This window comes from Streptopelia decaocto, assembly GCF_964273445.1.
Source record: "Streptopelia decaocto genome assembly, chromosome: 3".
Lineage (NCBI taxonomy): Eukaryota > Metazoa > Chordata > Aves > Columbiformes > Columbidae > Streptopelia > Streptopelia decaocto.
In genome coordinates, this window is record NC_138656.1 from 67,860,209 (window position 1) to 67,884,675 (window position 24,467).

At 38.8% G+C, this 24,467-nt stretch overlaps 1 protein-coding gene across 1 annotated transcript; it reads right to left on the minus strand.

Moving 5' to 3' along the window:
• Positions 1-284: 284 nt before the first annotated feature.
• Positions 285-9,487, minus strand: GJA1 (gap junction protein alpha 1). Its single transcript, XM_082047633.1, has 2 exons — positions 9,282-9,487; positions 285-3,355 (listed from the first exon to the last, which is right to left on the minus strand). Exon 2 carries the CDS (start codon positions 3,337-3,339, stop codon positions 2,194-2,196), a length of 1,146 nt encoding a protein of 381 aa, XP_081903759.1. The 5' UTR covers positions 3,340-3,355; positions 9,282-9,487; the 3' UTR covers positions 285-2,193.
• Between the last annotated feature and the right edge of the window lie 14,980 nt (positions 9,488-24,467).

Genomic DNA, 24,467 nt, shown 5'->3' on the forward strand with positions numbered 1-24,467 from the left:
TTTCTGAGGCTCATGGTGAGATTTGAATTACAGTAGTTCATGCTGAGCTTCACTCTGTTCCAGGAGTGGCACACATGATGCCTGTTTTTCCAGTGTTGTGAGGGTATCTGAATCTGGTCCTGTGAAATTTCAGTTCAAAGCAAATCCAGATGGATTAAATCAAGAGTACTATTAAAATGTAGAGTGACTGGGGAAAAATGAAGAGGGAAGAAAGAAGTTTGGATTATAAGACTGAAACAAAAGATATATATGGACATATAAAACAGTAAAAGACAATTAGAAAATATATTTATACTAAATTAAAACTTTATTGACTAATGTTCTCCGGACAACATGATCTGACGGACTATGGTTGCATACATGCAATGAAGTTGAACACAACAGTAGTTTAACATGGAATGTCAAACAAATTAATATAATGTATTACATGAAAACATTTATTGTGTTGCTGCAAAATGAAACCAAGCTATGTATTTCCTTGGTCAATCGGTGACTTCAGCTAAGAGGCTTTGCATTTGAAGAAACTGGTAGATTTCTTTAGCATATATTTCAAATAAATTAGCTAGAATTGTACTCTTTAAAAATCTTTTCAACTTCACTTGCATTTCAAACAAAATCTCAGTGTAAACACTAAAGTTGCTAGAGCCATCTAGAAAGACCTGTCAAACTCAGAGTGGACATTACAGTTCAGTAAATGTGACTATTTAGAACAAGAAAAATACCAGTTACTGCAAAAGTCATGTAGGCATATCTTATTATTAATCCAGCACAAAGCATTTCTTCTAAGTTTCTCACATAAAAGACTAAAGCTTGCTTACAGTACTACATCTTCTATCATTCAAGCATCATTATTACCTATCAGGGAGATTGGCTAGATGACCTAATGGGTCTTTTCCACCCCTACCTTCTACAAAAGAAAATCATTCATGCCAGCAAGAACATGGTTCGCTACATCTTGGGCGTGATCCTGTAGCCTTCGTTCAGGCAAAACTCTCACTGACATAAAAGAGAGATTTTCCAGAGCAAGACATCCAGGATTAGGCCTTTTTTATTTTTTTATTTTTAAAAAAAGCATCCATTTAGGATACATGGAAAATATAGAATTAAAAAAAATATAATGACATGTGCTTCACTTGCATTGAAGGAATCAGAGAATGTAAACACCATAGTGGCCCACATCTTCACAATATCCATGAGAAAGTGTCAGCTGCAAGTAATCAGTGTGCATTTATTTCTCAACATATACCTCTGAGAGTGTTTTGTATATACCTTTACCTCTACCTCCACACACAAATGTACACCCTTAATACACATAAAGGTGTGACAAAATTCACTAAAGGCAGTTGCTTGCCTGTCTTAATGCTTAAATCTGCTAATGGCAGCAAACTGGGGTTTATGTGACGCTAATTAGACTGTACGTGAGCAGCAGGACACAAATATCTCTGTGGGCAAGAGAGTGTGGTTGCTGGTTCTACAAGTGTGAAGTCATCCCACCTACGCACATCACAAAATCTACCTGCATGAAGGGCTGGAAAAGCAGGTGACCAAAGTATTTCTTGGTGGGCCATGTCTGAAATATCAGCTGAATGATTCAAAGGCTGTAGATTGTCCTCACAGGAGCCTTTCAGCAACCTGGAGGAACACATAGGAAAGTTTACCTTCAAAGTGCACTTTCTAAGAATGGAATGTTCTTGACAGGGAAATGATCAGAGGCAATCCTGGCCTTTTTTGCTGGTTGAATAGGAAAAATGTTTTCATCTTCAGGCAGCACTTCACCCTGACAAATGTGAGTTCAGTTATTATTGGGTTTTAGTATTAAAGAAGATTCTTTAGAAACAAACATGATAGCACACACATACACTCAGATATTTACAGCCTTTCTAGAAAAACAACCCCCTACCTTAGTACTGACTACCTTTTTCCTTTTTTTTTCACTTTTTTTTTTTAGTATTTAAATTCTTTAAACCAGCTACATTAAATACCAATGTGTACTGTACCACCCCACACCAACCCCACATCCCCCCACAAAGAACAGCAAGCATTTTAAAAGTTTGTTCGCTTGTTTGTTTTTATGATTGTTAAAATCTCCTGCTTGAGACTGTTAAGTACCACCTCCACTGGAACAAGATCAGCACTGACTGCATCTTCCAATGCACGTCATTTCATAGTTGAGCAAGTACTGCAGCTAGAAGCTTAGATCTCCAGGTCATCAGGTCGAGGCCTGCTGCTGGCTCGGCTGCTGGCTCTGCTGGGAGGCCTCTGGTCCACAATGGTGAGGGGTTGCAGCTCATGTCCCGACGCCATTTTTTTAGTGTTCTGGTGCTCATCGGAGAAGTCGAAGGGCTGAGCGTGCGAGTTGGAGATAGTGCTGCCAGCCTGCCCCATTCTGTTCTGCTCCGCACTGTAGTTGGCCCAGTTTTGCTCGCTGGCTTGCTTATTGTAGTTACGACAGGAGGAATTGTTCCTGTCTCCAGTGACGAGCTTGTACCCTGGGGGAGACATGGGAGACAAGGGGGCGGTCGGTGAGGAGCAGCCATTGTAATAAGCATATTTGGGGGATCCACAGTCCTTGGAAGGGCTCATGGCACCGCTGTGGGAGTAGGGGTCTGTTTTCCCTTTCACACGATCCTTGACACCCTTGAAGAACACGTAGAAAAGCTCAATGATGTTCAAGGCAAGAGACACCAAGGACACAACCAGCATGAAGAGGATGAAGATGGTTTTCTCAGTTGGACGGGAGAGGAAACAGTCCACTCTGTGCGGGCATGGATCTCTCTCACAGGTGTAGATGGCATTCAGGCTAAACCCATAAATGTACCACTGTATCAGCAAGAAAGCCACCTCGAAGACAGATTTAAACAGGATGCTGATGATGTAAGTACGGAGCAGTCCCCCACGCATCTTCACTTTGCCATGCTCTTCGATCCCATACTTGAATTTCTTAATTTCTATTTGCTTGAGGTGCATATCCACATTCACGCCATCATTTTGGACCACCTTGAGCTCTTCTTCTCTTTTGTTCAGCTTCTCTTCTTTCCTCATTACATAGAACACATGTGCCAGGTACAAAAGGGTAGGTACAGACACAAATATGATCTGCAGAACCCAGAAGCGCACATGGGAAATGGGGAAGGACTTGTCATAGCAGACGTTCTCACAACCAGGCTGTTGAGTATTACACCGGAAAGCAGACTGTTCATCTCCCCAAGCAGATTCGACCGCTGTCCCCAATAGCAAGATTCGGAAAATGAAGAGGACAGACAGCCACACTTTCCCTCCTGCAGTAGAATAGGCTTGAACTTTGTCAAGAAGTTTTCCCAAGGCACTCCAATCACCCATCTTCACAGGATGCTGGCTAAAGAAAGACACAAAGAAAAAAAATAGTGATGGTTAAGACAGAGATTTAATACCTTTGATACACTGAATCACAGATAGGTGCTAACAAGCAGTGATGTCAGCTTTGTTCTAATTCATGCGTTTTACACAATCTGAAGAGAAACCAGAGATTTAGTTAGTCTGCAGGTGGAGTAAGAAGTCAGGGAAACTAAAAAGAGAAAGTAACATGTATGTCTCAGAGCTCAATGAAAAAAGAGGTTTCAAATTTCACTCCAGTTTTCACGAAGTTCATGACAAACCCTCAGCTGCCCCTGTGGCTGCCTCAGCTTGCTTGGCAGTGGCAGCCTCAGTTCAATGGTCTACACCTGCCTTAGGCCGAAAAGAGCTGTGACACATGGCTGAAGCAGGGTATGGAAGTATGTAGTGGCACTGCCTGCATATACTAGGAATAAATGAAAGGTTTCTCTCCGTCTGGATCATTCACGGTAATTTTTATGTTCACTCTTTAAGAGAATAAGAAAGCAAAAGGTTATACTAAGTTAATGTTAAGGTTGGATACGTAAAATTTTATCATTGCAAAACGTGTGCTACTTTTCCTACAGCAACATCAAACTGAGCTCTTGGATATCACTATATTATGTGTAATACATTTAAGATTATCATTCCTAATCACGCCAAGTTTATACTATCCTCAGCTTCAGAAAAAACTTGCTCTCTAAATAAAGTTTTTGCATTAGTATTTGCAGCACGAAGATCAAAGTTACAATTCATTACCTATACTTTCATGAAGGAACCAAAACTAGTAAATACATGAAGCACAGCTAAGCTCATGTTACCATATTGGATGAAGTGGATTCCTGTTTATCTGTGGCTTGCTTAATTTATTCTAGTTTCTGCTTTGTATTTGCATCTTTTTATATTTAAATTCCTTTGTTTTGAAAGGAAAAAGATTTAGCAAGAAAAAAAAAAGGTACATGAGCTCTTTCTGATTTTAAGGCAACTCCTGGCATGCAGTTTGCATTCAAAGTGTTGAACACTGGAAGTTTAAATTGTCTCTTGACTTGAGCTTGAAAGTGTGCGCTTCTGGGACACAGGCAGCTTCGCACAGATATCTGGAAATACACAGGATGACATAAAAGTAATGAAATGGCTTACTCGATGTTCTGGATTCCTAGGAAAAGCAAAGTGCACCACAGGATTTTTATCAACTGGAGAATGGTAATCCTCTCTACACAAGAACTTGCTTTTTAACTTGCCTGACATAAACAAGCATGTGAAATTGGGCACTTGAAAGGAAAAATAATCACAAAGTTTCCCTTTTAAAGTAGATGCTGCTAGGTATAGATATTTGTTCCGTGCATGCTGAGTAATCCCTTCCTGGTATTAATAGTTTTGATAATGTCCAAATGATTTCCTCCCCATCGCATCATGGATATATTCCGTAACGTAGGTCATTTATAGAAAAAGTCCTTTTTGGCTAATTCATAAAATAGGAAATTTTAGCACCACAGAGATTTTCTTTCAAGAAGCAGTGAGTCACTGGAAACACAAGATTATAAACCTGGCAAACTCAATCATAACAATAGATGCCAAATAAAAACACGCCGTTCCTGCCATCGGAAAGAGTCTGAGAGAATAAAGGGAGACAAGTGTTTAAAGTACTCGCTCCGATAGCTCCAAGATGCCAATTATCTTTGAACCCCTGCAAAATATCCCAGGGCCATTTCCTGAGTCCGCTTAGTCAGCTTGCTCTGAAGTTCACCTACCACTGCGTGCAGACCCTTCCTCATGCAATTAATTGTTCACATGAGCAAAGCCCCATCAAAGGATTAGGCCTGCTTCAGACTTTTAAGTCTGGAAGCCTCTGCTGGGAGGAGGAGTACCCAGCGTGTTTATCTCTGACACATCCCTTCAGCCATGCCCAGCTTTCATCCTTCCCGGGAAAAGCAAGTTTGTCTTTATGGGCTGGAGGTGGCAGGGAAGGAGTCGAGCGCGGAGGTCTCTGGAAAAGCTGGAATGAAATGTGACCACGTTCCTCCTCAGGCTGGGATTGTTAAAACAGAGAACAGTCTGTAACTATACAACACGTGAAGTTTGTTTTAAAGGCAAGCTACTTACTCCACGTCCTAGAAGTGGAAGTGGACAGAAGGAGCCTTTTTCAAGTAACAGCTTCTTGATTTAATTAGTCAGCTTTCCGATGATTTGAAACTACGGCATTAACAGACTTTCCTCAGACTCCACGTATTTTTCACTGTCTAAATGTTATTTCAGATTGAAAGTTTGATTAAGAAAACAGAGGACCTGTTATTCCTGGGCAGTTATGTGCTGTTTGTTTTTTAATTACACTCACTCTGGTCCATTAATGTGATGTGATTTACTTCAGTTTTGACCTAGTTAATCCCACACCTGCAATATTTTGAGAATTTACTACCTATTTTTTAATTTGCTTCAGCATGCACAATTGCTGTGTTTCATTTATGTCCTCTGGCAATATAAACTCCAGGAGGAAACATTCCATGCTTGAATTACTCATACGTAGTTTTGAAAAGCAACTTTTTTTAAAGAGATCAGTTACACACTAGCCTTTGCCAGTGATAAAAAACCCCACATCAATCCAAAACATTGTGCTGTTAATCAGATAACCTTGTGGTGGCACAAATATATAATTCCTTTGCTTAAGTGGATTCTATTGCTTTACGAAACACAGTACTTTGATTTGTTGTGGAGAACATTCATTCGTCAGATCTAACTTGTTTACTTTCAGGACACTGAAATACCATTTTTACAATATCTGTTTACTAGGTATACAAAGAGGTTTTGTATCAAACAGTTATTTAAGTAATCTAGCTTTGTAAATAGTTCAAAATGGATGGAAGATAACCTTTAAAAATAGTTCTTGAGCATTCTGGACTTCTTTTAACACTTCCAAACACCTTTAAACGGGTCTACTGATTGACACAGGTTGACCTGACTGATTGGTACAATTTCAGTACTTCAGGAACTTAAGGATACGGCTGATGATGAGTACGTGTGTTTCATGAGTTTGTACTGATTATTACTTTACAGGATTATAACCTTCTTCTGAGGCAGACTAATGCTGGCCTAGTAAATGCTTTAAAAGATGGATTTCTTCCAGGTCCTACTGTGTGTGGGTAAAGACAGGAAAAAAAGCCATAGAGCAGCAGGAGATAAGACAGCATTCATCGGCATGAGTTTTAGATGACCGCATATATAAGAAATTTGATTTGTAAGCCACAATTAAGAAATTCTATAACTATTTTTTGTGGACGGCATTCATCATGTCATCTGGTTCATATTTTCCAGGAAGAATAATGCAAACTCAGTGCTGTGGTAACATGCCCAGGTCTGACTATGGTGTTAGAGGGTCACGTACTAGTGGATGTAAGAGCAGTAAGGCTCAGAGCATGATCTAAAATGGGATTTTGCATCTGAAGCAGTTGGGAAACAGGCCAAAGTTTTGGGTTTCCTACCTTTCCTGCCTTTTTCTGTGTGCTCACACATATATAAATAACCAACAAAAGATTCTGGACCTTGAACATCAATCAGCTTGAGTAGTCCCCAAAAGCAACCAGCATTGCAGGGAAAACAACTGAGAGGTACAACTGATGGGGTTTGGATGAGTAGGAATAGGGAAGACTAGCTTTCTGAAATCTTACAAAAATAATCAAATGTCTTTCAGACATTTTGTAGGTCTGCAGATGAGCTTCAGTTCATTTCATCCATGGGACAAAGATTACACACTAAATGGTTGAAGTAACTAGAATTTAAAAGTGTCACAACTGTGCACATTTTTCATTGTCTGATAGTACTGCTGGTGGTCAGCCACTAGTGGATCTACCCCATAGCCTTTGACCCTCCTGCATTGTACCCTCTCCAACTAATTTAATTCTAAAGCATAGCTGCAAAAGGACCCAAAGCAACCATAGGCACTTTGTTAGACATTCTCTGGTTGTACAAGTCAGGTCTACCCTCTGTGTTAATGCCTGGATCCAACCCTCTCCTGACTCACTTTGGAATTACAAGAAGAAACACTGAATTCCCTGAGGGGGCCTCGGGCCCTCTGATGCTCCTGCTTGCAGATTTTGAAATCTGGATCTCTAAAACGTACGTGTGGCATAAGTAACACACCAGCTGCCCCTATGTGAGATAAATTCGGTGGGTAACATGGGGAGGAGATACCAGAGACAGGGCGAAAGAGAGCAATGCGTCTGATGAAACAGATACATTGCTCAATGTCATCTAACCTTCCTTATTGCCCACAGGAATCCTTAGCCTAAACTGATGTTCATTTCAGAGACAACAAATAAAATAAATCTTTCAGGCTTGCATAATATGAGACCTGAGATAACTTTACAGTGTTGAATCTGTTTGTGCTGCTGTGTGCGCATTCAGATTTATGTCACAAATCAAATCCCATGTCCCTTCCTTCCCTCTCCTGAATTCAGCCTGCTGCTCGCTCCTCTCCCATTTGTATGCTTGTTAGGTATCATGGGTCAGTGCCAGTGTTTGGCTTTGAAGTTTTTGAAGGAAACACTTCAGTAAACATCCCAAAGACCAGAGGCTTAAATTCTGCAGTGTAGTGTGCTGTCCAGATGTTAAAAATGGCAGGATGAAAGCTTCACGCAAGTTCTCCAACTTGCTCCCTGTGTGCGCGCAAACACACACACAGAAGTCAGGCACAAGGGGTCTGTAGCCCATTTTTTGGTGCTGTTACCAGGGCTTTTCGCCATAAATCTCACATATGAGATCTAAATTAATTTATCAGACAAAATATGCCACTTCACAAGGGTTGCTGGTTATCTCAAGGCAAAATGTGAGGACACATGTAAGCACACAATATTCTTGTTTAAGAGGAGAATGTGTTACTTGATAAGATAGACTCTGTGCTTCGTCTTTCAGCTGAAGGCTTTTTCCTGCCTCCTCGTGTTGCTCTTTAACTACTGGCAAGCAGGAAACAATTGCTATAAGGAATGACTCCAAGTCTTTCAATGTAAAAAGCTTTTTATTTCTCCAAGAGATGCTGCTCAACCATTTTTTCCTCTGCATGTTGGTATTTAAGCCTTCAAGGTAATATAAAGGGAATGTGTCATAGTAGGATTATGACACATATTGTAGATATTCTTGAACAGTTCTTCCTAGACAACTTTCATTTATATCCACCCAAGACTTCCACAGACATTGCCAACGTGGTAAGGCATATCATGATATCTCACATTCCTTCTCTAAAATCCCTCGCCGAGGTTGCTAAAACAGAGTAACTATACACAAACCAGGTTAAAAATCCATAGCCCACGTCTGGATTTTATCACATCTATTTTAAAAGAAAAGGGGAAAACTTATCAGGAAGACCACGTGAAAGTCACCACTTCAGTAGCTGCAGCATTTAACAAAGCACCTAATTAAGAACCTTGCGCTGCACAAACTATTAGGCATCCATCAGGATTTCCATATGAAAGCAAAATGTGTGGGGCAGAAATGGGACAAACTCAGAACAAGGTCTCCCTGTGAGTAACTTCTGATGCAATGTCGGTACAACAGAGGAGATCGAAGCGCACCTCTATTTTTTCTTTAAAAGAGCTCATTTGGGCTGAGACCAGTACAGAGAAGCGATTCCACCCAAACACTAGCAACAAGTCTGCAAGTCAGCCCTGCAGTTACCACTTCACCGCAGTTTCTCCCTCAGTAGAACAAGGTTAGAAGTTGTAAACGTGTGGTAGTTGAAGTAATGTACAGAAATATGACAAAAGAAAGCACAGAATTCCTGCAAAATTGAATTGAGCACTTTAAGAGAACTTACACTTTTATAGATGTATGTTTTTAAACAAGTTCAACCATCAGCTCAATAACACAAAATTCTTCGGAGGAAAAGTGTTTTCAGAAAAAGTGATACAGAAAACGATGAAAAAGGAAAACTTTCAACTTACCCTTGCTGATCAGCAGTGAAACTGGATCAGAATACTTCTTTGGAGGGTTAAAAGTAAAATGGAAGAGCACGTTCAGGCACTGAGACCTGTCTATTTAAACTTTAAAAGTCTACTCCTGTTTTGTATTTTTCATCCTTCCTTCCCCACTAATGAAAGAAAACTGCTGATACCTCGTAAAAGTTTTTTCTAAGTTGGAACACTGGGAGAGCTTTTAACAAGTTTTCAAGGCTCTGACTGTGAGGAGGAGGGGAGAAGGAGGGGTGGCAGCCCAGGAGGAGGGGCGCGCTGCAAATGGAGAGGAGGAAGGTGGGGGAGGAGGGAAAGAACTGAAGGCACAGCAAAAACCAGCCCGGGGAAAAGGGGAGAGCGAAGGCGTGAAAGTCCACTCTTGCTGATGTAACAAAACAAATATCGGGGCAGTCAGCAGCCACCCCGCACCCCTCCCTGTCACTGAGGGCACCTGGGTGGCACTTTATCCGGATCTGGGCTTGCCTGGGACAGATGAAACAACTTAAGCTCTCTGGTGTGCACCGGGAGTTTCACTATAGGGAAAGGGATAAATGGGTAATCAGCGTGAACCTCCTGGATGCTGGGGCAAGACCGCCTAGCTGCTGCCTCCAGTCCCTCTTTGCCACCACGTTGGAGAGGAAACCCTCTCCAGCCCTCGCTACTTTTTGTTGTGAACACAGCTCTGCTTACTTAGGTCTATTTCCTTTACGTGCACACATGAAAGTACACACCAGGAGCAGCGCGATTGTTTCTGCAGGAGATACACATCACATATTTTTTTATTATTATTTGTGTGTGTGTGCGCCTGTGTACATCCCATGGGAGAAATGAAGAAATGATCTCACATTCCAGGAAACTCTTTCCAGGAAACTTCAGGAAATATGGCATAGTACAGAGAATCAGTCTTCAATAGTGAGAAGAAATGTTCCCAATAAATTTTGAGCACATTTTAAAATTTGAGCACAGTTTGAGCACATTTAGATCTAAAACCTGTCTATTTGGTTAGAATGAAACTCCTTTGACTTTGCTCCTGACCAGTCCCTCGTTAAACGCCCCTTGAAAAATGCCTTTTCTATAGAACAGAGATTAATTTCTTTCTCTGCCTGTGATAAGCTCCTCACACATGGAGTCCGAACTGCAGTAGGAATTGATTTTATACCTGTTAATGTCATCGGTTATTAGCTCCTCTGTAGGACTGCTTAAGAGCTTCTCTTGAAGCATTCATAGTTAGATAGTTCTCAGTGAAGTTCCACATTTTGAGTTGTACCAAGCTCATTGGGGTTTCAATTATTCCAGTCCAGTAATGGTCATTGAGAGGTTCCCAAATAAAGGTCCTCTTTACAGTTTCTTCTTGAAATAATGAATGTTACACTCTACAACACAACGTAGAAATTACTGCTTGTTTTTCACAGCCCTTACCTACTGCTTTTCACCAAGAACTCTCCGGAGAAGAGATCTAAGACAAGATCTTTGTAGAAAGATACTCAGCAGGGCGCTTTGAAGCTGGGAAACAAATACACCGTCCTGGTTCCTGCTCTGGAGCTGTTTGTAGCAGACCACACTGCCTCCTGTTTGAGAAAAAGAGCTAGTACACTACAACTGTACACCTTCCATCCTCCTTCATCTGGCTACAGACAGGACAGCTGGTTTCCCTAGCTTGCCCCCTTTCCTTTGATACTGGCTGTTAGTTTTGACAACTTTTTTAGTTATTAGACTTGTCCAAGCCGTATGGCAGAAACAAATCTTTCCTTTGCGTTCTCTGAGTGTTAAGGTTGCTTTTTCTCTTCACAGCAAGGGAGAAATGGAGCTTTGCGCTTAACAGGCCATGGGCTCTTCTTCTCGAGAATGAAAAAATCGTGATACTCAAACCATAGCGTTTCACAGTCTTCACTGGGACAGACAGTGAGTAGTACACATAATGCTTCTGCTACTGCCCCATAAAACACTGGTTATTCTACAGCAAAGTACAAAACACTACCAACATGACCATGTGTGTGCCGATGCTGAGACAATGAGGAGATTTGGGATGTCATATATGTGGTGCTGAAAAAGCTGCCCCTTAGGAAAGCAGAATTATGCCAGGAAAAAAACCTCTTGAATTATAGCATGCTGGAATACAGTGCTATCATTCCATGTCAAGGCTGGCAGGATCACAGGGTCCAGCTTGCCCAGTCTTGCATTTTTCCATGTATCTTCCTGTATAGGCTTTGCAGTTTTTCAAGCATTCTGTTTTTAAAACAAGGACTGAGAGGTATTTCTCCATTTAAATAAACAAACAGTGATTGTGAGAAGCCCAACACTCTTAAAATCCACTTGCAAAACTAAAATGTGTATGTTAGTAGCAAGGGAAGAATAATTTTGCAGCTATAATAAGCATCACACTTGGCTTTGCCACAGCATTATCCATATGAAAAGGGAAAGTATTTCAAGTCCTCACTGCAATACTGTGTAGAATTAGAAAGAATTGTTATCAGTTCTGATAAAAATACCTTGGAAATGTCTTTTAGAGTTTGGAAATATTTCTCCATGATCACATTTCACAGCCTGTTACCTGAACATATTAAGCTTCAGATGTTGCAATGATCTGTTATACCATTTCACAAGGTTACCAGAAAGTCTCACACTCATTTGCGTTGCAATGGAAATAAGCTTTTCAGATTGAACAAATATCTTCACACACAATCACTCTTCAGCTGAAGCTGTGTTCAAGAGGAAAGCACAGGGGTGTCAGAACTGAGATATTTGCAAGTCTGTTCTTGATTACAGACTAAGAGATGGGTAAGAAGATCATGGTTAGATTCAAAACCTTTATTGTGGAACACAGACTCTTTATACCACAGAACTGAATATTTTGGATCCCAGAGTTCTCTGGGACCTGTATTGCCATCCATTGACATTTTGCCTTTCGGAGCAAATGGCACTGTCTTGTGAAACAATCTTTTAGCATGGCAATTCTAGGACTGCAGAATCTGTTTCTTTTTCATGTGGCAGGCTACAGCTCAATCAGTAAGGGCACGTTCACACTGTGCCCCAGTTGCAATGCTGGAGCCCAGGCTCTGTCAAGTGCATCTCTGGGACTGAACCTTGGGGTGAATTCCACAGGGTTTCTGTCCACTTTCTGCTGAATCCTTGGCTGAATGAGTGAAATAGTTCAAAGCCCATAGTACTGATGTTGCTTTTCTACACAGACTTATCAAAAGGAACCATAAATTGGATTATTTAGTGTTTACAGCCTTTGACACAGATTCACAGTTGATACAGAATTCAGTCCACTGTTTTCTATTTATTAACTGAACATAAGTACAGAACTCTATACAGAAACTTTTTCCTCTTATCACCTTCAAATATTTCCCCAAAAATATTTTAGCAACCAGATTCACCTAGTGAATGTTTCATTTAGAAAGCCCTCCAGTCCTTTGACCATTACAAAATTTCCCACTGGTACCAGTGGGGTTCATGATCTACTTCCAGTTAAGGACGTCTATGTCTTATGGAGCTCTTAAGACAAAGAGCATGTGTTCACTTGTTTTCAGTTTGTTTGCAAAATTCACTTCCCAGTACTCCCACGCACAGCACTGTCCTCGTCCTGTGCAATTTGGGAGAGTCGTCCATGGACTGAGTAAGCCGACTATACAGTAAACTGAGATGAACATACACATGCAATACAGATTTTCTTGGGTGTCATTCAAGGCAGCTGTGCAGTCACTTACGTCCTGAATGGCACGTAAGCTTTGGCACGTTTTCATCTATATCCCTTCTCACACATTTGGCTTTAAAGACAGACTTGTGAATAATGCGTGGCCCTGTTTCATGCCCTGTTGAGGTAAAGCTTCTCACAGTGTCCAAAGAACAGTAATGTGGTATTTCTTGATTACCTAAGCACATAAATGTGCAGAGTAATGATTTTTTTTTTCTTTTTTTAAAGCAGAAGTGGTTTTCTCTTGTTTAAGGAATTTGCGTCACACAGAAATATAACGCAGCTTTGAAGTTTCTGGCCACAGCCCTTGCATGTTCTGTCAGCCAGGGGACTGGGCTGGAGCCCACTGGACGCTGCCGTGCCCAGCACCGTCAGGTCTGCAAAACACAGCCTCTCCCCCAATTTTCAAATGGTCAACGCTTGTTCAAGCAAAGGCAATTGTCATCCCTCAAGGCAGTAGCTGTTCCTGCTTGGGTGGCACAGCACATAGCATGTAAGAGAATATTTTCTCATAATCGTAAGGATAGTAATAATAAAAAGTAGGATAACCACAAGACTGTCTTCTAGTGAGCACACTTGCTGTTCCTTGTTGAAACTGGTCTCTCAGATTTATTTGCTACAAGGCTATTAAAGCTAGATATTCCCAGGGGAAAAGGAGGCTTAGTCAGTGTAAAATAGATTCTACTCTTACTGATCTGTCTGCAAAAGAAAAAGAAGTCGGTAATTTAAAAGAGACTCTGCTGGAAACACATCAAGACTGAAGCACCTCAGATGAAAGTGTGAACTCCTCAGTGACAGATGCCATCAGATCAGAGCCCGACCTAGCAAATGGTCACTATTCTCTGGAAATACTTAGCACTGTTGCACAGTCATCTGTCTAGAATCTCAGAGTGTTTTATAAATATTAACATAGAACAAGTTACGTTATATTAACATCTTTTACGGAGATGGGAAGTTTGTCATGGAGAATATCAGCAGCTTTTCTGAGTCATAGACAGCTCATGGCACAACCGGGATTAAGAGCAAAATTTCTTAATGCCTGGCTTCATCTTTTAAACCCCAAATTATTCTGTCCTATTTTCTAGTTGCTTTTCAAAATATCAGCTAGCAGCTAAATGAGCTTTTCTTTTAAAAATTTATGAGGATTGCAGAGAATGAAAATACAGTGTTCAGAGTTTGGTGTGATTGTCTCCTTTCTGTTCCTTGTGCTGGTGCCTGCCACTTTGTATCACTAAGGTCTCACCACAACTTCTTCATGGTGATATCAGCTTGCTCACTTTCCCATACTACATGTAGAAATAAGATTTTATTCCTGGCTCACTCATGAACAGAAAGGGAGAAGGGTAATACTTGGAGGCTCAGATGCTCTTCAGCTGTGCCAACGAACTTCTAAACCTCGTTACAGAGAGCCTATACGCCAGAAAATTTGGTCCTAAAAAGATTCATCCCAACATTGTAAATTATTCCAATCGATATCTCATCCGAGCTAGCTGCCCCTCTAAAAAGACAGTAGAAAACCATTCAAACAAAGAATAAAGTATGAGTTCACAGATCCTTATGAATTTGGCTCCACCTTCTGTACACAGTGAAAATAAACATGAATTATATTGGATCTTGAATGTCAGTTAAGCTTTTTGTTTATTTTATTTTTCATTTCACTTTCAAAAATCCTGCACTGAGATGGTCTTGTGGTATTTTGTGAACTTTTATTTCTCTGCATTGGTGGTGACGTTTTCCAGGCATTTGGTTCCAAAGGATGAGAGCTTTTTAAAACAAATACGGCCATTTCGGGTTTTCAAACTGTAAAGTAACATAGTGTGAAAGTAACATCATCTTTCACAAAACAGTCTTTAAATTTCTTTAGCGGGTCTTGCAATGACTTTAGCAATGAAATAAAATTTTAGAATATGTACTGACACCATCATCTACTTACCCTGACAGGTAATCTCACTGAATCCGACAAATCTGCACATATTAAGTACTGCATAACAATGTAAATAAAGGCTATACAGCCAAACTCCAAAATAGAAACCCACACAAATAAAAGAAAACCAGAGTAGGTAACTCCCCCAAATTCCTACCCAGTTCAAGATACTTTTGCACTTTTATCAATGAAAAGCATTTTCTTTATTGCCAAACAGAAAACCATCTGTGCAATAATTGTTGTGCTTTGGATGTTTAGAAAAAGTGAGTGGTTTTGACATAAATTCTAATACTTTTTATTCAGGCTTTACAAACAGCAATTGTCTTACTGTGGTAGTCTTTGAAAGCTTGTAGAGATTGATGAGTTTTCCACATGTGGCTGAAGCGAGGGACAGAAAGTTTGGCTACTTTGGCCATGCCAAAAGAGCAAAGAAATTTCACCTTTTCCATCCTGTCCTCTGAATTTCCTCAGTTTATTTAATTTTTATTTTTGATCTTCTCTTTTCAGAGTTTCATGTGGAATGTGAATGAATTTGGTAATGGGAGACACTGTGTTTTAATCAAAGGGCAATATATTTATGTTTAGTTAGGTGATATCATTGGTTACAGTGAATTAAATTGAGCTGCCTCAATGCTTAAATAAGCACTGAAATCTAACAAAAAATACTTTTTATCCAGAAATAAAAATGAACATTTTATTTATGTTGGTCTGCAAATTGTTTAATATTTGGAAGTAAGTCCCTTTTTTCTCCCACTTTCTATTTGGAAATAGAACTAGAATAAACTATTTATAGACTCTCATTTACTATTTCATACATTTGAATAACAAACATTTGTTAATCACATTATTCCTTTAATCTTTTTTATTCATCACAAGATTAGAGAATGCTCGTGGGCAGCCCTTTCCAGTAGATACCATAATTTTCAGATTGACATGTGGGTTCATTCACATTTAGATGAGTGACGGTGTTCACTCACCTGCAGACAGCTGACGCTGGTCGTTTTAAAGTCTTCTCCCCACACAACTGCCATGGAAACAAAGAGGATTGGCTTTTCTCTCACTTTAAGTTTTTTTCAGCTGCAGACAAGAGAAGTTTAATGTCACCTAAGAGAATGGGCCTCAAATACACTATTTCAGCAGGTTTCTGAAAGGCAGAGGCAGAATGTGTGAGATGTTCCTGGCTGAAAAGCAGAGGCACCTCACTGGGTTTCTTGAAGGCATCAAAAGGGGCGTTTGAGGACATGAACATTTCAAGGCTTCCCTCTCATTTTGCCTACACCACTCTGTTGCCATTTGCTGTACAGCTGCATATATGTTGGCCAGAATCATCTGAGGAACCTAATTGTTCCTTTCTTTTAGCAGTCTGCAGGATTAACTGTATTGTATACATGAAAGGGTCTGCAAAGAACTGAACATCAATAAATTTTATGTAAAAGCAAATAAAAATTATTAATAGGGTTGGCTACCAGTAAAAACATGAATTGATTAAAAAATATACTACTAATTAAGGGGTTCTCATAAGAACAGCTTTGGGAAAACAACTGGAAAATTAATCTACTGGAATTAGCAGTTTCTGTTATAAGATTTTCCCAGAAAGGGACCTTCCAGTATAATACAAGTCCTTTTCTCAGGCAGTAAAGAACATCAACTCCAGTAGTCTGCTTTGAATTTAAATGCATGTACATTCATTTTTTTTATTTCTCAGAAACTTAAAAATTAATTGAACTAAAAAAAAAAAAAGTAATCAAGTTAACACAGTGTATCAGTAATTTAATGACATGTACAAATGCAGCATAAAGAAGATAAAAATCTCTGGTTCACAATTCAGGCTGAGGACTGCTTGTTAGCTATTGCTAGCACTGCTCAGGAAATGTGAATGGTGCATAAGGGGAACCAGAACATAAGAGATAACAATGTGTTTCAGCTATTAAACTTTAATGCAAACTACATTGTATCAGAAGCAGGCAGAACAAAATTAGTTCAATAAAGTGAGAAAAATTAGTTGGAATGTACTAAGCATTAAACTAAGGGATAACTTTTACATGTCAACTTTTAATAATAAAACCTAACAACTTTACAACAACTTTCTGAGGCTGCATTGAAAAGAAACAACTTTCAATCACTTGCCCTCAAAACTAACACTGGCGTATTATCTAAAAGCATAGTTCTTGTAAACTGGATCACAATAAAATCCAAAATGGGTAGCGATAATCTCAGACTATTCTGTATTTACAGAATATTTTCGGACGAGAGGAATGTAAGAATTAATTCAGTGTTCTCTCAGGCAATCCAGGTTATGTCTTACAAATTCTTCTGTCTAAAATAGAAGTAAAATTTGGTAGGCAAAGCCAGTAAGATGTTATCTCCCCAGCAGCCTTCCCGTGGTGATTACCAAGCTCTGGAAAAGTGTGATGTCCCGCAAAGCTCCAGCAGCATCCGCTGTGCTCAGCATGGCCAGAACCACCCACACTGGGCTGCCCAGGGCCCACCTCCCATCCTTGCTCTATCCAGAAACCCCAAGAAACCAGAGGCACCCCCATCTCATTCCTTACAGAGGCCCCATTTTGCCGCGTATTTGCCAAAGCAGCCCCGGACAAGCTGCGCATGGGGTTTCCCACACCAGACACTTTTCCCGAGCCAAGGCCACTTGCGATTTTGCTTCTGCCACTGCTGGGGTTTTTGCTAATTATTTAGTGATCTGAACACTTGCCCACAAAGCGGTAAACTTGCTTGCAAGCCCTGCTGAGAATGTAAGCTTCAAAATGGTATCTTTATCTTTCCAAGCCACTGCTTTAATTAGCAGGACAGAGGACAACTGAAGGAAAACGGATGCATCTTTTATTCCTGCAGAGAAAGCTGTTATTTTGCAAAAAAATAATTTAAAAGCTCATTAACCCAAGAAATAATTCAGTCAAAAAGAAATGTGAGAATATTTACAGAATACTAGCAGGCTTCTGTTTAAACCGGAGCTTGAGCCCTATACTACGTAGTTAAACCTCCCAGTTTTAGTCTGTTTTTTTTTTCTTTTCCTTTGAAAATCCAGGAGCAGAATGACATCTCCCCTGAGGAAACTTGAGCTGCATCCTTCATGCAGTGAACAAGACGACAAAGAAACTCTGTCTAATGACAGAGAGATGGTATTCTGTTACTACTCCTAGCAGTTTAATGCCACACAGAGAAACATTCCCCTGGAAGAAACAAGATTCTGAGTTCTCTTCACCCCACCAAGTGCTCAAACCACTATTTCAGAAAGTGAGGTTTTCATCATGCAAGTGTTCTTTTTTCCCACTCTTTTCATTAAGTCTCAGTTTCAGTGTAGAAGCTCACACTTTCAGGAAGTAAAGATGATCCATTCATAAAAACTTTGATACATAATTATCTATCTTTGAGATATGCATATCTATACACATATGGATGTTCTATGTCAGGAATTAATTCTGTCGTCAACACAATATTCACATACCAACAATTTCCCAATGTAGTTTGATGATCCCGTGAAAATATTGATCTTTATCAATTTTTTATTTTTGGAACATATTAAAAAAAAAATTAAAAGTTGTTAAACAGTATGTTTGTAAGACAAAAGCTGACTGCTAAATGCTCTGTTCAAACAGAAGAACATGAACTTTTTCCAAGCAGTAAGCAAGAACTGTCTTTCTTCGTGTACTGAATTATCAGAAGTTCATTGTCTCTACGCAATGGAAAATAAAAATATTAAATTAATAATACGTCAAAAATGAAATTTGAGGAAATTTGGATCATCACTGTAGTGTGTATATATATATATATATATATATATATATATATATATATAAATGTTTCACTAACTGCAAGATACAAGGTAGAAATCCAAAGACTCACAACATACTATCTGAGAAAGCTGCTTTTACATTTTAGGGAACTTAGAATCCAGAACACGGATAAGTTGCTTTTCTTAGCATCTTTTTCAGAAGTACTCTTATAAGACAGGCTAAGTATTCATAACATGGTGCTGAAGAAAGTATATTTATTTCTGACAATTTCAGATGGGCACAGCACAAGCTGATACAATTTACATGAACCTGAGAACTCCTTTTGCCAGCCATTGCACACTAGTTTATGGAAATCGTGAGTGATTACTACATTTCAGGTGAACTTCTTCAGTCACTGTTTATACACCTCTGGGTAAACTCCTTTTCTGAAACCTGGAAAGTAGTCACAAGTACAAAGCCAGTTAAGTTGATAAGTGTAAAAGCAACTGCTGAAAATATTTACTGATAAAGGAAAATCATGCTGATTAGCCAAATGAGCCAGAAAATAAGGGCTAATCTTAGGTACAGGAAAGGGAAACACAGACAATAAATTGCAAGTAAAATGTAAAATCAAGTGATACTGATGCACCTGCACAATTTTTTCTCTTTCCATGGTACATAAAGGGATCTTCATTACTTATTCAACTTTTGTTCCCTGCCCTCAATACCATTTGATTTCAAGGAGTTCTACACCAAGAACAAATAGGGCTCTGCCAACCTTTGAAATGGAAATATAGAAGTCTCAGTGTGAAATTGTAAAAGTCTTGATATGCAGTCTGCTTGACCTGACGATTATGTCTGAAAAGTACTGACCTGTGTGTTGGAAGCTCTGGTGTTATGTACCATCATAAACCAGCTCATTTTTACCACTATTTCTTGGTCTCTGCTGTAACAACTCACCATGACTTTTTTGAAAAGTTTATTGCTCTGATCATGGATATGTGTAAATTTAACATCGTCCAGGCAACTGGGAATTGAGTGTATATTGCATCTAAGTATTCTGTATATTCATGAAATCTAGGGAGCCACATTTAAGGGAATACTATACACTTAAAAATGTGTGAAACTTCTTTTGGCTCCCTTTCAAAATCCCCAGTGCAGGACTGGTAGGCAAAATTACATTGTTTCTTTTATTCTATAAATTGTCCCAAGGAAAGTTTATTCTCATACACCTATGGCTGGTTGCCAGAGTTTTCAGCTTGGGGGTTAAAACAAAAGCAATGAAAGAACAAGCAAAAAAAATAACACCTTTCCCTAACTTATTTTTTGAAGACACTAAAAAGTATCCAGGAAAGCAAGATAACAATAAGCTTTGCAGATCAAATCCATAAAAGGATTCTAACACTGCCATAACATGGCCACCGTGATGATCACCACAAAAACAACCCATGGAAATTCCTGTTGTAGCTTAGAAAGATGCTTTCCATACACAGACTCAGCAGACTAAGGCACCAAGAAGCTTCATGCTGTCAAGACCAGCATGTTCCTACACAGTCACAACAGGAAGCAATCAAGGGACTTCTCAGAAAATTAGGTGCCTCCAGACATGGCAATTGCTGACTTGGAGCTTCCAGGCTATTACAGCAGTACAGAAAGACCTAAAACATAATTGAGCACCAGCAACATTGTGTAGCTTTAAGCCAAAATCTTTATCTTAATTCTAAATGTTATGCTGAAATGTAATAATTCTTTTTGTCACTGTTAATTACCGGTTTTACTACAAGCTCACATTTCTATGCAGCTCAGCAAACCAAGGTTGCAGATAGATATTAGACACAATTTTCAGGTTGTGCCAAGAAGAATAACTGCTACTGGGCCAAATGCCTGATGGGTTGTTTAACATCCCAATCCTAACCAGGGTTTGAAGCTTTGGTGGCTCAGAAAAAGTGTCATCTGCAAACACAGCAAATTAACCTGGAAGACACAAGAAGACAGGACATAGGAAGTTCCATGCTGTCCTTATTCAGATCTGCACCACATCGAAATATAAAAGAAGCTCTATATTCAGAAGGAAAAAAAAAAAAAATGAAAGTACAATAAAATGTTCAAAAAAAAGAGATCATTTTAATTTAAAAAAAAGAAGTTTTATTGGTTACTATATTATTATTCTAAATAATTCAAAGATTACGGAAAATAATTTTGATTTTATTCGAGACTTAAGGTTTAACCGGAAAAGCGTCGATGGAAGCCGGACATTTTGGCGGGTGGGGTAGCGGGTGCAGGCAGGGGGACCGCTTTGCAGTCCGCTCCCGCTAGGGGGCGACGTGAGACAAGGGAGCTCGTCGGGCCGGGGCGCCTGTGTCATTGATTCCTTTTACCTCCATCAGCCCATCCGTGCACTCATGTATTCACACACAAATAAAAACTTTTAATAATATCTATTAAAAACAATACACATTTTTACAGATCTACCCGCCCCCCCCAAAAAAAAAAAAAAAGTGTTAATGAACACAAGAACTAACTATAAATATTTAAAAAGTGTAACTCAGACATCAAGAGTTTTGGTTCATTATGGCCATTCTCCTCGTATTTCAGGAATTGATATCTGCGAATTTAAAACTACTGAGCATTGAAAGGTTTCCACCTGAAACAGTAATGGTTCTTGAAAACTATTTTGAAGTGTTTTATATCATAGTCTCTAATATATACTTGCCATAACATTTTCAGACTTTGACAAAGTGATCAACAATTTAGCTTTGGTTTTCGTTTTCACGTGAAAGCCAAGATAATTTGCAGGAATGTTTGCTTTGTTATCTGTCAGCTTGGGACATCTGCAAAATCAATCAGCTTTCACCAAAGGCAAATACATCTCAGAAGGTCAGTCCTTATTTTTCGTCATATACCAGGATTTCTGCATTAGATATGAAATACAAAATTAACACAGTGTAATGATTTGGCTAGGACCCTTGAGTTTTCAAGGTCTATTAGCACAACTAATTAATTGTCATTAATTGTCTTCCAGGTTCTTTACTGTCATTCATATTACTCTATTAAAATGTTCTGGCTCTTCTGGGAGCAATTTGTTGTATCCTTTTGTCAATAAACCTACAACAAAGACATTTTTCATTAAACGTGTCAGTCAGCTGTGTGTGAAGCCAGTGATTACTTGTAATTGATTTGGTCAACTCCTTCTGGGCAATATGATAGAGCAATTGTTTTAACAACAATTTCAATTTCAGAGAGTGTATATAAAGCCTTAATGTTTTCATCTGGAGACTGTTCACCTGCATTAAAACTGAATACTTAGATCACTTGAGATCTAATTATCTCTAGAAGCATTACAATTCCTTTGCAATAAGTTAATAGGAAAAGTATCAATTAATAATGATACCTAAGGACATACTGCCACTTGATGTCTCTTCCAGAAAAGGCACTGTATGTGTTTGGGACATAAAAAAACCACTATGTAAGGTAAATAAAAATAGGAAAGTTAGATACACTGGCAGATGCAAGTAGCAGGAATGTAAAGCCTTTCTTATCACTATTTATAAAATAATCAAATCACAGGCACCCTTTCACTTGTACTGTAGATACAAGTTAATGTTAAGGGAAACAAATTAGCAAAAAAGTCAGGAATATTAACACTTCCATCAGTCTTGAGTTGCAGCGGTCATGCAATGTTGACTGGAATAGCCACAGTAAATAGTATATCTAATTAATTTAGACATTTCCCATTTTCACGTAGTATTTCCAGGCACAGTTTGATAACTACAAACTTCCCCATTGTTCAAAATTATCCACTTAAATGTTTACATTAATGTATTTCAGGAATGCCTCAGAAATGCTCCTGATAATCATCATTCCAACCCTAGTTTTCAACATCAGTTATTTGTAGGCTACAGTTTGTGCTGCTCTTTTTCTTCTACTGCTTGATTGATTTAATCTTAAACCCACAAGAGACTTTCCAGAAGATCATGTGTACTCACTAGTTCACCCCTAATAAAAAGATGTGTAAAAACACATTAATTGATTCTAATATTTGATTTTCAGCAAAAATCCTTGATAACAAGGCTTATACTGTAGAACTGCCCTGAAGAAAAATAGAACGCAGTGGATGTGTTGTAGCAAAATCTTGAGTTATTTGGCTCAGTACAAAGCTATAAGGATTAAAAAAAAAAAAAAAAGGTACTTGGCAGGTGAAGATAATCTTTTCTCTTGGCCATCAACTTTATGACTCCATTGATGATAATGACACAGATATGGATTTTAATTAAAAAACATACTTTCACAGAATTTGTCCTGCAGAAAGTTTTTGTGTCTATGACAAATCTTCTGATGTTGGCTGCATCTGAACTATATACAGACAAATCAAGACAGTAGGCAGCACAGTATAATTTACAATCCAAGCCAGTAATACAAATTGAAATGAAAGATAATGGCAAAGTTTGGCATTTTCCTGTTTGCCTGATTGTTTTTTTGCAGTGAAGGTGAAAAAATACAATAATTGAAAATAGAAGGCAGACTACTAAAGATGCTCTCATTTGAAGGAAAATCTTTTCCAGCTATCAGGGAAATGAAACTAAAAATTAATTGCTTTTGTTCTCAGTTTTTGTATGACCTGAGTTCTTTATAACTAACTTGGACAAAAGCCCTTGAAAGACAGCAATTCTGAAATAGCAAAACCATAGATGAAAAGACCTAATGAAAGCTGTTTTCAGTTCTAAACCTTCTGATTTTGTGTTTCAACAATTGAGGTCTACTCCTTCATGGTAGCTGAAATACAGACATAAGAAAATCAGAGATGTCTGCCTCTTGTGTCCTCTTTGAAGGCTGTAGAGATTAATCTCCATGAAGTGAACAGTATAAGGAGACATTGCCAAAGTCATGGGTGATTTTTAAACATCAAATCAAATAAGATGAAACAATCTGAAAAAGAAATGTATCATGTAAAGATGAAATCCTCTTACTGAAAACCATGCACTGCATGATGGATGTCCACAAACTTATTCAAAGCACACCTTGACATGGTGATTTCTAGCAAACTTTTACCTCTTCAGAAAATATGCTGTGATATTTTAGAATTTCCATTACCTGGAAAGACCCTTAAACACAGAATTGCACTTAGTAGTGGTATATCCTACAGGACTGTGAGGTCTGCATGAAATATTAATGAAACAAAACAGACAGTGATATGATTAGTGCTTCAATATGGATTATACTTCTGTAAATGTAATCTGATTTTGTTCTTGAAACAACTAGATTAAGGGGTTTGTTTCATTGTGATTGTCACACTGACTTAGATACTGCTCAGTATTAAAATCTTTGCTGGATCAATGTAGTTCCTGAAGTCAGATGAAGTATCCAAACAACCTGGACTTTGAATCATGACTCAGGATGGAGCAACAGGTAAATGTAGGAAATGCGAATTATTTCAGCTCTAAGGATTTACTCTGAAAGATTATTCCTAAAATTATCTAATTAATGTAAGATTTAGTGGTGGGATATAATCAGTAAGAAGTGCAGCTCCATTATGAATTTTATGCAAAGCAATGGAGTGTGCATGTGCAGTGTCATGTCATTAATTGTTTGGGAAGATCTTGCTCATTTGGTTGCTTCTCCCCTCCAAAGCATACTTTTTCCAAAAGGTACAACTGTTGAATTTTCTTTCTACCTTGAATTGGCCATGAGAAAACAGCTGGTTTACATGTGTGCTTCATTTTGGAGTTTAATTACTGAAATTCTCAAGTTTGCTATATATTTCAATTTGCTGAATTATTAAATAATACTGCAGGGTAATGCAATTGTTCATGGCCTGCCCATTTAAA